General features: G+C 40.6%; 1 protein-coding gene across 3 annotated transcripts in view; it reads left to right on the forward strand.

The window, feature by feature from the left end:
* USH1C (USH1 protein network component harmonin) overlaps positions 1–14,765 on the forward strand; it is a gene marked incomplete at its 3' end in the record, with an annotated part of 99,389 nt that overhangs the window by 50,500 nt on the left and 34,124 nt on the right. The window contains exons 14-18 of one of the 3 annotated variants that reach the window (XM_084631089.1): positions 565–689; positions 6,013–6,089; positions 10,051–10,203; positions 11,118–11,234; positions 13,597–14,097. In XM_084631089.1, the coding sequence (XP_084487215.1) occupies positions 565–689; positions 6,013–6,089; positions 10,051–10,203; positions 11,118–11,234; positions 13,597–14,097 (973 nt within the window). The remainder of the gene's footprint in view (positions 1–564; positions 690–6,012; positions 6,090–10,050; positions 10,204–11,117; positions 11,235–13,596; positions 14,098–14,765) is intronic. The other 2 variants (XM_084631091.1, XM_084631090.1) reach the window with 2 other exon arrangements.

The raw sequence follows: 14,765 nt of genomic DNA on the forward strand, positions 1-14,765 counted from the left end.
CGACAGGTTGTCTTTCTAAAAGATATGCTATAGCTCAGACAGAAGTTACGGCCTTGATGTAGAAATTATTGGGTGAGGTAAGTTCCTTGTTCTGGTTTATTCAGACAGGCAGACGAGATAATCATAATAATCCCTTCCGGTCTTAAAAATCATTGATTCTACAAGGTGCTCAGAATTGGCTTCTCCAAACCTTACCCCAGTGTGCAATTCAACCAGTTTATATGTGGGTCTGTCATGCTTGTATAAAGGCAGTGACTTTCATTTTGCATGAGTTACCTCCGTATCTCATTAGTATTGAAACACAATAAAGTATATATTATCATTAGAAAACAAACAAGAAGTGTTTGCTTATTATTTCAGTGTGTTTTCTGTTCAGTTGAATGCATTAGTTGGACCAGAAGAGAAATAGCAGCCATTTCTATATGTTTAAAATTTGGGTTTTTAGCTGAGTTGGAAGGAAATGGTTTTGTATTTTAAATTAAGAAAAATAAATAATTTATGGTTTACAAAGTTATATTTTTAAATGAGAATTTCAAGAAATACTTTTCTTCTATATTTATTTAGGATAACAGCAGAGGAAGAGAAATTTAAAAAGGAATGGGAAGAAGATTGGAGGCCTAAAGAGCCACCTAAGCCTGTAAAAACTGTAACTGAAGACGTACATCCAGCCCCTACTCCTAAACACAGAAGTAAGTGACTGACTGGTTCCATCCTAGTCAGTGGGGGAAACAGTTGTGTTTGCGGAACAATATTATGATTCAGCAATAGTCATGGATATGGTGTGTTTTCACCAGCTCAAACCTAACCCATGTCAGCCATGACTAAAACGCAACACCTGATGGCTGTTTGGAGGTCTATGAGAGATGAGTTAAGTTATCTCCATCCAGTTCCTACTTAATAGACATCTGTCACAAAAACTCACTACCACACTAACTGTCAGCCATGTTCACAGTCTCAGCCAAAAAATGTGTTGATATGGAGACTGAACTTCATACCATGACGATGAGCCCTCTAGGTGTAATTTGCTGTTGCCCAGCCTGTTTCTATTCAGAGAGTCTCAGTCTCCAGAGATGTCAACCTGGCACATTTCATGTGCACTAAAAGCAAGATTTCATTGAGCTGTTCTCAATCAGAGTTGCTGTGTGCTCACTCTGAACACTTTTGAAAGTCTAGCCACTTCATTTAGGTGCCTAAAAAAAGCTCAGCTCCCATTTGAAAATCTACCCAAAATTCTTATATACCGTGTATGTGCGTGTGTATATATATGTGTGAATGACTGAGATGCAAATATGTTGCATTCATAGTCTTATTTTAATCTCTTTGCATAAAATGTCAGTGCATAATGGATGACAGGATTTACTGGTATTTTGCTACTTGGGTCCCATTTCAAAGTTTTTCTGATCTCTTACTTTATATGAGTGTTGAGCTGTCTGTATTCAGTAGATAATCAGAAAAATGCCACGGGTGTCTTGGTTTCATTTCCCTATTTGGCATCTTTGACCTGGAAGAGATCTTGGAAGATGAGGGATAGGATGCAGAGACGTAATGCTGTACTTACAGCTGGAGACACAGTGGCTTGGTGCTCTGGATTTATTATTGGGAGAAAAGGGAAGGGTGGTCACTTTATTTGTAAAGGAGAAATCTATATAGAACTTCCTGCTTTTGGCAAAGAGGGACTGAGCTACCTCTATGGCTGAGGGCAACATGCAGGTTTCAGCTCATCTGAGCTTTACCAGCTGAGACATGTGGATCACCGTGGTCCAAGTGCACATGAAGTATCTGGTTTGTGTAAACCACTGCCAACCCTTCCCCTCTCCCTCAATGAGGACCCCAGACTCCTCACTTTGTAAGTCTTTGGAGGATGTGAGGATGGCTGCCTGGTGTCCTGTAAACTCCTTCCTGCTACTTATCTCTGAGGAGAGAATGATTATCCATCTTGCAGCACCTTCAGGTGTTGCCTGGTAGGAAGATAATAAATGAACACCTTGACCCCATCCAGGCCCACTGTGAGGCTGCTTGCCTCCTGACCTGTCTGCTGACTCTGACATGGTTCCCAGCCCAGCAGAGCACCATTTGCAGAGTCCTGGGAAAGGGCATACTGCCTACCATTGTACATAGAGCACTGAATTAGTTATAGAGCTTTGTTCAGCTTGAGAGATGCAAACCTCCCAAGAATTTACCTCCAAACTGAAAGGTCACACAAGTTGGTTGTACATGTATGGGATGATAACTTGGTGCCATTAATGTGCAAGACATCCCTGGTAACTACCAATTCTTCCACATGGATTATATTGCACATTTTATATCTAGGTGAGGATTTCTATGTTGCTAACTGGAGAGGACAGATAAGGACTCCTACAAAGAGTGGCTATAATAATGTGAGATGACAGGTTCATGCCAGTGATATTTTAAGGCTATCCCTCAAAACTTCTTTAACAGCAGTCTGCAGAGTGCTTCCAGGTGGTTCCCGGATAGTTTCCATCTTGACCTGCATAGAAAGGGAATGCCACCTCACCAACAGCACCCTCATCCCTCTCTGCCCAGACCTGGCAGAGCCCCCTCCATGCATATGAGCTCTGTGCTAGGGGACTGGAGAGGGAGGAGACTGAGTGAGCCAGGGCAGGACCAAAGGAATGCATATTCTTTCCACCCCTACCTCCAGCCCACCCTTGTCGACCTTAACTGGGGCTGCATTATCTTTTCTGCATAAGGAATGCCGGGGTTGCCACCAAGTACCAAAGGTGATGCATGGGCCCCAATCCTTGCAGATTCCTAGGGATCTGCTCTGTTTGAGGATGGGTCCTGGACCCTTTTCTGCAGGAGCAGATAAGCGCAATTCGCTTTATGGGAATGTTGTAAGGGAAATCTCCATGAGATTTCCAAGCATAAATTCTCCTCCTGCTGCTTTCCACATGGGATTGTGAAGGGGTCGGCTCTCCACAAGTGCACATCCTTGTGTCTGGGAATTAGCTTTCATACCATCTGGTACCTCTTCCATCAGTTGCGCATGCCGTGGCCCATCTCTCTCTGAGAACTGGGTGCTTCCTCTTTGAGTTGGCCCTCTGGCCAGGTTACTATATGGTCTCCCTCCTTTCAGGGTAACAAAGTCTCACTGGACCAACTGTCCACATGCTGTCTTAGGCAGTCTTCTATTCCAAGTCTATCCTCCAGTGCCACTTTCCCAGTGGCTAGTAGGGGAACCTGAGCCACCCATTACTCCAAATTCTAGCCCAGGGACCCTGTGACTAGCAACCTCGGTCTGCCCAATCTGACCTGTTGCTTTTTCCCTGGACGCCTTCCTGCCACACCTCTCTTGGTTTACCACCAGAGCTTCCATCAGTCCCTATAGCTGCTTCATCCCTCTAGGCCACTTGTAAGACTCTCAAGTCCAGGGCAGGAGCCCAGGACTTGATCTTCTCCTTGTCCCTGGCCAATTCCCTTTTCCTCTAGGGAATGACTATAGACCCTTTCCCATGCTCAATTCCTGGCTTTATACTCCCCTTGGATTTCCTCCTCCCAGCTGGGCTTCATCTGCCAGGTGGAGCATATAAGGTTAATGGGCCCCTCCTGACCCATAGTAACGCCCTCAGGGCCAGTGTGGGGTTGAGATCTCATCACAAGGATGGATGATCTGGTCCCTAATTACATTATATTTAACAGCTCACTCCTCTGCTGTTACTTAATGCATTTCAATGTAATTAAGAATGTGGGTCTTTAGTGTCCTACGGAAACCAAAATGGGGTGAATTGCAGAAGTAAAAGAGAAATACCAGCCATGTCAACTAAAGCCTGAGAGCCCTGAAAACTCAGTGACACACTAGGACACTTCAAAAATGCATGTGCCTTCACTGAACCTGCAAAAGCTCACACTTGCATGCTGATAGGTATTTGTGCATGCAAATGGGCTAACGATGATTACTATGGCAAGACAATGTGGGCTAATGGGTAGAACACTGGACTGGGCATCTATTCCCAGCTCTGCCACTGGCCAGCTGGGGTGACCTTGGACTAGTCATTGCATCTCTGTGCCTCAGTTTCCCCATCTTTAAAATGGATATAATGATCTCCTTCTGTAAAGTGTTTTGAGATGAAGAGCACTATATATGAGCTAGGTATTAGTGCTATTATTTATTGTTATTACTGTATTGCATGTGCAAATATGGATCTTTTTGTGTTTAATGAATGGTCATTCTTGGGGGCATACTCATCATGTCCCCTGTTTAAACATTTGTCCCCTAAATAAATAAAGGGATCTGGTGGCTACTGTGACACACTTGTGCAAATATGCAGCACAGGCTCTAGCAAATATTTATTTCTTTAGAAATTATAACAAAACTCTGAAAAATGTCCCAGTCTCCTGTACAAGCTTGTAAATTACACTGTAAAGATCCAACACCTTTCAAGGGCAGCAGTAAACCTCTGAGCAAGCAGATCTTTTTTAAAAAATCTACAATATTCCTACTCTGCTTAACAAATCAAATCCAGATCAGTTTGAAATTTTCAACTTTGTGAAATACAGATATAATCTCAGGGATCATTGAATTTCTCCAACAGTTGTAAAAAAAAATCTGTTCTTAGCAAATTGTTCCCTTCAGTTTTTATCCTTTGCTGAAACCTGTTCTGAGTTTTACGTGAAGAATGACTTTTGGAACTCAGGGTTTTGACTGCTCTGCTGACTGTTTGCAGTGGGCATTCTGATGATTTTGCAAGTGGTATGAAAAATGAGACTGAAAAAGGAGAATTGAGCTTAGGCTCTTCTATGCTAAGGCCCTGATAAAGCAAAGCACTTAAGAATTGGCTTACCTTTAAGCATGTGAGCAGATCTACTTAGTCAGTTCTCAGTGGGATCATTCACATGGTTACATTTATGCATGCTCGTAAGTGTGCACTGATTTGGGGCCTAAGAGCTTTTTCTGGCACATATAGCAAATACATTAATATCTTATGTGGATCAGACACTAGGAGACAAACACATCTCCTACTGTGGATTCCATAAGGCTTGGACCACATGCGTTCTTCACTTTTCAGTTGTCTAATCCATTCACACTGTGGTGTCCTTCTCCCATGTCCCCCCACCCCCCGCTTTTCTGCTCCCGTTCCATCCTTTCCCCCTCTCTTATTCCTCACTCCTCCTTTTCCGTCCCCAGAAAATAATTTGTGCAAATTTTGTAGTCATTGCTAAGACAAAACTCCCTTGAAGTCAGAGGTTATTGTGCCCTTGAAGTCAGAGGATTTATCACAGGGAGCAGATCTGTTCAGTAAGAAGGTGCTGTTTGTACGCTCTAACTTTTCATAGAAATGCCCATTAACTGTAAGCCTGGCTGCTGGACTGAGCTTTTAAAAGTTAATTAGGATGGCTTGAAGCTTAACTTCTAGATAAAAGGTTAAATCAGGAACTGTTGATTAAACTGAAAAAACCCAGATGCTTTGAAGCACTATTATGCACAACAGGAAGTAGGAAAGTAAGACCCTAGGCTGGAGCTCAGGTGATCTTTGTTCAATTCCTGATTCTGCCCCAGTATTCCCACATGATCTTGGGCAAGTTGCTTAAATCTTTCTATGCCTCAGTTACCCAATCATAAAATGAAGGTGATGATATTTTCTTTCTCCCACTGTTCATTTCTCTTGTCTATTTACATTGGAAGCTCTTTAGCACAGGGATTTGTTCTTACTGTGTTTGTGCAGTGCCTCCCACAGAGGAGCCACAATCTAGGGGCTACTATAGTATACGGGAAAGCGGTGGCATTTCTCTCTGAAGTTAGACCCCAGATAACTGTTGATGGTCAAACTTCAGAGTAGCCACCAGGTTCCTCACCCAGCCTAGCTTCAGTGCATTGCAGGCCATGATGGCTGTATGAAGACCTTATTTTCTTCAGGGTAAACCAGGAATTGATTATACCTTGTTTTTTTCATGATATTACAGATCTCAGTGCGGTTCCCTTTTTACCTTGTGGAAACCTCAGTTACCCTATCACTTCTATCTCCTCATTTCCTTCCTCCTTTGTTTCTTTAGTAGATTTAAAGGGAGTTGCGCATGACCAACTTGCAGCAGATGACATGGATGGAGTGATCACGAAGCAGAACAAACAGGTTTGCTCTTCAACCTTGGCTTCCTATCCTGATTCAGATTCTTCCTACATTTCATTTCCTCCTGACAGTCAGTCTTGACACTGGACTGAACACTTTCTATTCTTGCTGTTTTCAATTGCTAGGGCAGGACCCACAGTCCATTGGATGGTAAACGCTAGCAAAATTACAGAGCTCAGAATATGTATTGCTGCTATTGTGCCCTAGAGACACCTGAAATGAATACAAACACTGTCAGTAAATATAAAGAAAGTGGATGCTATTAATTAAGCTTTGGATCATCAGCAGATTTATATATAATAATAGAGTTACTGAATGCCCTGTGTGTTACCCAACAGTATAGTTTTAAACTTTATGAACTTGGCTTTAAGAAAATCGTTTTTTTTTTCCCCCCAGAACAAAAATATTTCGTATGGGGAATGAAAGGTTTTGTTGTTTCCCTAAATGTTGTGCACAAGCTTGGATGTTTTTGAATCATTTACTTGATTTCATTCTATATGTTATTGCTAACAAATTGTTACAATTAATATAAAGCAATAGGCATGATAATGTTTATCTAACAATAAAGAGAATCACTGTCAGGTTTTGTATAGAAGCTGGCTGTTGCATCAGTTTCGTTTCACATAAAAAGTGTATCAATAAGGTAAGCATGTTAGTAAATGTACAGATGCTGCTTTTTGATCAAATCTGATAAAGGAACTGTCATTTAACACCATCATTTAATACAATACAACACTCCAGACATTTAATACCATTATTATTTTAGCCTTCAAATAGCTTTTAACCTGTTACATATGGACATGGGTTGATCTAAACCAGTTCTGGATTTTTCTCCATCAAATATTTTTCCTTTGCTTTTTTTATAGCTTTTGGGTGGTTTTATCGATATGAAGGGAAATTTCCCACAATTCGCAAGGTACAAAGTGTGTGGAGCTATAAATGAAAATTTGCTGTGGGTTTTGCATTTGAAATTACTCCTTTCTCTCCTCTGTATTTTTTTTTAAATAAGTTGTACAGCCATGTACATTTATTTCTAAGTGTGGCAATACGTGACCAACTGTCTTACTTCATATGGATTCAGTATATTCAAATGCTTCCTCCTTTAACATGTGCATGTGCAAGCAAGTTTCTTTGGAGTGCAGCTAGAGGGGCTGATCTTTGAAGTACGGAGTGCTCTCAACTCCCACTGATTGCAATGGGAATTGATACCTAGACATACCTTTCAGGAGGTGCTCAACACATTTGGAAAACTGGACAAATGGGGTGCTCCCCTTTGCAAATCTTATGTTCCCCACAAGCCTTTGAAATAGTGCTTAAAAGGAAGATTTTCAGAGGAAAAAAATAAATGGGAATTGAGTGCCTAGATCCATTTGTGCCTTTGGAAATTTACCAGTAAGTGGAAGCTTACGTGGTGAATAGACCTTTAAACAGAAATGAATTTGACTCATAATGGAAGAAAACAATCAAAACATACTTTTAAAATTTGCTAAACAGGGTAGTATATTATAAGTATCATCTCTAAAGCATGCAGTAGTGTTTCAGATAATATTCTAGTCCTGTTGATACATTCATCTTCATTTCCTTCTCAGTATCTTTTGACACTATGATGAACATTATATTACTACCAGGTTGATGATCAAAACCAATTAGGGACTTAATGGTGGAGCCATCTTAGAGCCAGAGCAGATCCTGCATTGCTTCTACATCAATTCATTTAGAGTTTTGGGTGTGCAAGGAAATCAGGATCACAGCCTGGACTTGTCAGCTATATCTACCATAGTCACCACTTAAAAGGTCATCTTTTACCACAAGCCACAATTATTTCCGTATGCATAGGATAGGAAACATCTGTAACATCTCAGATACCACTTTGTGCTGTTAGTTAATGTTGGCATGTCAGTGCTGACCACCATGTGGACTCAGAACTGTATCTCATACTCTAGCCAACATCAATACAGTAGGTTATATGGCAGAAAAACATAAGGTGTGCTGTAAAAGTGCAAATTGGTTTTACTGCCCAAGTTATTCTGTATAATTATATGCTTTGCACCTTTATATGTTTAGAAGTTCTCAAAGCACGTGGAAAATATTAAAGGGCTAATCTACCCACTATTGAAATCTACGCACACTGTAGACTAAAAGCTTGAAAAAATGTATTTTTAATCTAAACTGCAATATTTTTATTTTGTGTGTTTTTAAAATGTTTCAGCCCACACAAAACAACAGACCAATGTTTGTAAAAGAAATTCACTTCCTATTAAAGGTATTTTTAATACAGAGCAAATTGCGAACGGTGAATTCTGAATCCATTAAAAATGATCTATGGAAGGGATGACTCAGGCTCTGTAGAGTTTGACTTGAGCTATGGTAGTGCATTCAGCTAAGATTAATGGGAACATATTGCTATTCTTTAGCACTAGTATCATACAGAGAGCTCAGTGTGAGTCTTCATCTCCAGTATAAAACGTTAACATCTATCATATGAGCCATGCTATATTTACCGTTCTTTGTAAAGAATGATGTCCCCAGTGAATGGTGTAAACAGTAACTAGCTCTAAACAAAACATGAAAACATTTGTAATACAAACTAAACCTCATGGCTAAAACACAGGCATTAGAAATTAGGTGTTTGATGCGACTAAATCTTTTTCACAACATAGTCATTGTACCTGTTAGGGTTAATCTTTGCAACAATAGCCAAATTACTTGTGAAGATATTACCATACAACCTCACTGATCGCAGCAGTGGAAGGTTCTAATTGCTCCCACATCAGGGCAGGTCTTTTTTTTACCAGCAAGAAGAATCTGTCTATTTTTTAAAATCCTCCCAATGGTTATTGCCTAGATTAGGGGTGTGAGCTGCTACATGTCACTCCAGTATTGCAGAGCTGATAAATTAATCCTGTTATGCAGAGAATGATTGTAGCATGATTGTCACTGTGCCCTGGGTTCCCCAAGCCACAGTAAAAGAGGAACAGCTGAAAAGAGGAACAGCTCATGCTTCCTCACTGTGCTGTGTCTCCTCCAACAACCAAGCCTGGAGAACAGCCTCTCACTGCACCAGCCAGCTCCTCTTCACTGTGCAGCTTTGGGCATGGGGAAACTGGAGAATGCAGGCTATCCTCCTACATTACTACTTGGCCTCAGGGAACACAGCTGATGGCCACTGTAATCAGGGGAGGAGGTTTTCTTTCTCTAACAACAAGAGCACGGACTTCAAAGTCTCTCTCCAGAAGTTTCAGGGGCCTTTAGTTGCACTGTTTTAAAGCCTCCACCCCACCCCCAAAATGATCAGACATGTAACTCGTATGATTGTTTTGTGCAGTGTTAGCACATCTTTAAGTGGCCAGTGCATGTGAGAACATTTAATCCTGTAGCTGCCATGAATGCCCATCTGCCATCTCTAAGATCTAGACACACCGCCTCCTTAGTACACTGCACTGATCTAAGCCTTTTCTTTGCAGTGGCTGGCTCTGTCTTTCTTAATGCATGGTATGCGGTGTTTTGGAAGTGTGTGACGCAACAAAGGCTTTTTATAGGTTAAAAGGAAGGGTTCACTCCTACATGTTAATACATGAGCACTTATGTGAAAGCCATCATGCAATTAATGACAAACAGAAGGGTGAGAAATGATGACGTTATGGTAAACTATTTATGAATATCATAACTCTTACTAGAGGAAAAAGGTATTTAACATTACCAACATTGCATGATCCATAAGTGACGTATAGGCCTTCTGTTTGCCTTCTGAATAAGAATGAATTTCACCCAATATGATGGGGACTGGTTTTTAGAATTGTTTTAAAAACAGCCACCACACTTATGCACACATACGGAAAGTGGCTAATTTTCCAAGACAGGTTTTCATGTATCTAAAGGCTCAATCAAGCGCCGAGTTTTGCAGTGTTCTAAGCCATTGTAAAGTATACACACTACTGTTTTGTGTAATAAAAAAACCTCCCAGAAAGGGAAAGAGAGAAAGAAGTTGAAGAGTGACAGTTTGCATGAACAGAAAAAGTGTAAAAAGGAACTGGAGTTTGAGCAAAAACTTGCCAAAGAAAAAGAAGGGATGTTGGAAAAAGAAAAACAGCTGAAAATCAACCGGCTTGTACAAGAGGTATGTTGCGATAAATGTTGGACTATATTTCTTTATGATTTTATTATTTCCTCCTATTTTATCCTGCTTTCTTTCTGCACGCAAAACTCTTTGACGCTCATGGATGTCTGCGACCCAGTTCAGCAGGGTATTTGAGCATGTATCTAACTCAAAATATGTTTAATCTCACTGACTTAAAAGGTACCTTATGGTACTTCAGGTACCTTGCTGAGGTGGGCCCTTGCCTTGTCTGCAGATAGTGGTATCTTATGGGTTATTTAAAATAACAAATTACAGCTCTTGTTCAGTATACCTGGCAACAGGTAAAGAATAGTAAGCTTATGTTGAGATCAGTGCCCACCTTTTTCCTTAGCTTGCTTTTTTGGTAATAAAAATATGAATATCTGTAAAAATGAAAAGCAGGAATTCAGTGCAAGACAAACATAGAAACTAAAGAACTACTAAAAATCAGAAACAATACGACCTGAGCAAATGAAGAAAATGTTTAAATTGAGGTAACAAAGCATAGTACTATGTTTTATCTGCTAGTATAATGCTGTTGGTTTCAGTGGAGATAGGTTAGCAGAGAGTTTGTTCCAATGTGTTAAATACTTTAAAAACACAGGATAGCAAAATACTCTATTCTGTTGCTAAAGGATGACAGAGAACCCTATCCTGAGCTTTCTTATTCACAAGAGCAGTTCTTCCTCAGATGGGTAGTTCTACCAGTTTAAAGACTACAGTACTCTCACATGGGATATTTAGGGGTTTTCAAGGACAGGCCTAATGGAAGGCAGTGAAACAGAAAGTGACTCACAAGAGCATAATTGTTTTTTGCAGAAAGTGTTTTAAAGTCAAATACATTTTGTATCTTCTAATCTTGTGTGTGGTGTAAACCCATTAATCTTTTTTTATACCACGGTGATATGACTAAGGTATCTGAGACAGAGCGAGAAGATCTGGAGGAATCAGAAAAGGTTCAGCACTGGGTGGAAAGACTTTGTCAGACACGGTTAGAACAAATCTCCTCTGTGGAGAATGATTCTCCTGAGGTAAAAGAAAGCTCTTGCTTATCCCTCCACTGTGATATCTAAATTACTTTTGTATGTTTCATAGACTGGCAGGGAGATTTTGCAGGGTGTCAGTGAGAAAAACCTGTCCCGTTCTTTCCCATTTCAGCCTTTAAGATTGACATAGACAGCATTTAGCATTTGACATCTGCACATTTTTCAGGGTGCTATCTTTTTTGGAAAATGCATTACCATTGATAAATGTGACCACATGACATCCACTGAAAAGCAGCGTGACCACTTGACAGTTCTGTATCCTCTTAGCTGACCCTGCTAGATTGGCTAGGATGGCTTTTGCTAGCCATATTAAAACTCGAGGCTATGAGGACTTTACCACCAAGAACGGTAAGGCAAGAACACTCTGAGGATGGAATCATTGATATTCAGGATCTTGAATGCAACCTAGTACCGTGGAGAGCTAGGGATAACAAAGAGCCAAATCATAGCCTCACTTGAAAATATGTAAGGGAAGGGGACAAAAGCTGAGAGAACTCTAAAAGAGTCACTTAATAAACTTTTATTCAAATCTTCCCTTTAAAGGGGAGGAGTTTGAGGAGAGGGGGCACACAGAGAAAGGTTTATGGCCTTATAATTCCACACCCACAGAGAGGTTTTCCCACCATCCCGCAGATCTGGCTCCCCTCCCAGCACAGTTGCTTCAGGAGGAACACAGCTTTCTGATGACTTCCCTTGGGAATGAACAATAACAGCTGCAGAGGGGACCCATGGCGATCTCCCACTTGAATCATTCTAGAGTCAGCAGAGAGCATCTGGTCTTCTGTTCCTCCTGGCCCAGTGCCCAAAGCCTTATGGCTCTCCAATGGAAGAGTCTCTTGAGGAGAGGGATATGTTTCTGCAGAAATTCCCCACACCTTCTGCACTCACTAGCTGCAAACTGGTGGATTGCAGTCCCCTTCGGTGGTGGAAATGAAGGGGGCATGATACTAGGGCCAGACTCCTGGACATATTTTCAGAGCTCTGTTGCTCGGAACTGTTTACTAGCACACTACTGTATTTACGCTGCCACTAATTACTTTATTACCGTAAAACTATTTCAGGAGATTAAACTGGTATAAATCGAGAGAACAGGTTGGTTGTGAGGAATTAACCTGTCTAAGCTAACAGCCATTATGTATTATTATTTGTTATTAATTGTAATATATCCTTAAAACAAGAAGCAGTTCCCAAGGGTTGGAGAGCAGCCAATGCGGTAGCCATTCTTAGATGGTGGAGCCACTCTATGGTACTGACAGATTTAGCTGAGACTATCATTATGGACAGAGCAGTAATCCACCTGAAGAAGTAAATCAAATAAGACTAGGATAAATATCTTGGTTTTTCTAGGGATAATTTATGCCTCTTTAATTGTTCCTCCAGGGAGTGGACAAAATAGTGGATAAGAGAACACTGATTAAGTGAACTTTCACAAACATTTTAACATGATCCATGACAAATGACTACTGGAAACATTTAGACCACATACATATAGAATCCCTTCTCCACTGCTCCAAATCTGGATTAATGTATTCACTTCTGCAGAACAGCTAGTTCCTGTATTGACTCCTTTAGAGTTCTTAAGCCCAGCAAGGACTCAAGCTCTGCATGGGCTACTCAGCATTATCTAAGCTCTGCGTAGATTTGCTTGAACAACACCAAACTCATGGAGACTAAATCAAGCACTTCCCCTCCTCCCACATATGTGCGCCACCAGCATGCATACAGCTTCCACCCATCAGGACATGCACCACCACCGCCGTCACATACACAGTTCAGGTGGATGTATTCCCAGAGCTGCTTATCAGACACTCCGGACTCTAGGGTGGTATTAGGTTGGCTGGGGTATTGTAACTCTGAATTCCCTAGCACTCTATTTTGTCCTTTAAACTTTAGTGCTGATTAAGGATGTTCCTCTTATTGATATGTATTGACAACCTTTACTCCAGATTCATGGCTTTTTTTTTTTTAATCTGGTCTGGAAATCCTTTTAAATGACTCTAGAATTTCAGGAGCTGCCTGTAAAGTGCTCTCCTTTTACATCAGCCACTTTTGCAATGAGCATTTTTTTCCTGTTTGTTTTGCTTTTTGTGTCTGCTCTTTTTATTTGCACAGCAATTATGCACTGTATTTCTATTCACTGTATTTTTTTAAAACTGGGGTAAGTGCTCTTTGTACACAAAAAGGCTCCAGGAAAAAGTTGTGTACATGTTTTTTTTAATAGGAACCCAAGACCTTACAGTACTGAGTTAATTATAGCTTGTGGTGTCCTGCTACTTGTTTTTAGTTTGTTCAGGTCCATTATAGGCAAGTGCACAGTTAAGGCAGGTCTTTGTTGTCATTACACTAGCTGACAAGTGGACATACTTCTGCTTCTCCTTCTGCTACATCAGTGCGGAGGTTTGCAGGTGGTCTGCAGCTTCACACCACAGACCTTGATGATATTAACCTGGATGAAGTTGACAAGCCTACAAAACACATAGCACCTCTCCCTCCACAACCTCACACAACTTCTGCAATATCAGCAGCTCATCCACTTTCTTCACCAAATGTCCCATCTTCAAGAGGTCCAGCCCCTTCACCTTCTGCAGCTTCACGGGTGACTTTATCATCATCCACTGGGATGCATACTCCCGCACCTCCTCCCACTGCCTCCTTACCCAGTCAACCCATTGGATCTCTCTGTCGTCCACCCACCCTCTTAGAAGAAAGAATGGGAAACCACAGTTACCATTCTTCTGGCCCTACAGAGTCCTTGAATAGCTGGGAAGCAAAAAATTACAGAGGAAGATCTACTTTTGGACCCATTAGCTCTCAGAATAATGAAAAGACCTACTTATCAAGCCCAAAGGTATAATTTAATTATATTCTCCTCTCATTGAATATACATCATTCTCATTAGTGATGTATCTAAATAGCAGGTGGAGAATATGCCTTGTGTGTTTGCTCTGCATAATGTTCCAGATCTTCTGCATCCAAATATCATTTGCAGAATGCATTAGCTAATAGCATCTTTTGTGCTTGACCATTATTACCTACAGCCCATCATATTTTAAATATAAAGAAATCATGTGACCTATTTCACTACAGAAACACAAAAAGTAGGTTATTTTGTAGTTGAATGAGATATAAAGTATCTATAAAGCAGAATATTAGTATTCAGCTAATATGGTTTAAATATGACCCTGAATTGTTTTACTCAGGGAAAGTAGTGGACAGAGAACACTAGGTTGAAGTCACATGCTCAGAAACTTTTGAAGTGAGCACCAACAGTAGTCCTTTGATGGGAACAAGACTAAACATTCTTACTACAAATCTGAATGGTTTGACCTTTCAGTAGTTAGTTTTCTGGGGAAATACTCTGATTGTCCCTTATTACAAACTCACTAGGTTTATTCCAAAAGAGGATCTATACTGAATATTACAAAAAATTCATATATTAAATCCCATTATTCAGGGAAAAATATTTCTGTGACTTCATCATACTAGTATTTTGCTTTACTAAGGACTATAACATCA

This window comes from Lepidochelys olivacea, assembly GCF_965140295.1.
Source record: "Lepidochelys olivacea isolate rLepOli2 genome assembly, chromosome: 6".
Taxonomy (NCBI): domain Eukaryota; kingdom Metazoa; phylum Chordata; order Testudines; family Cheloniidae; genus Lepidochelys; species Lepidochelys olivacea.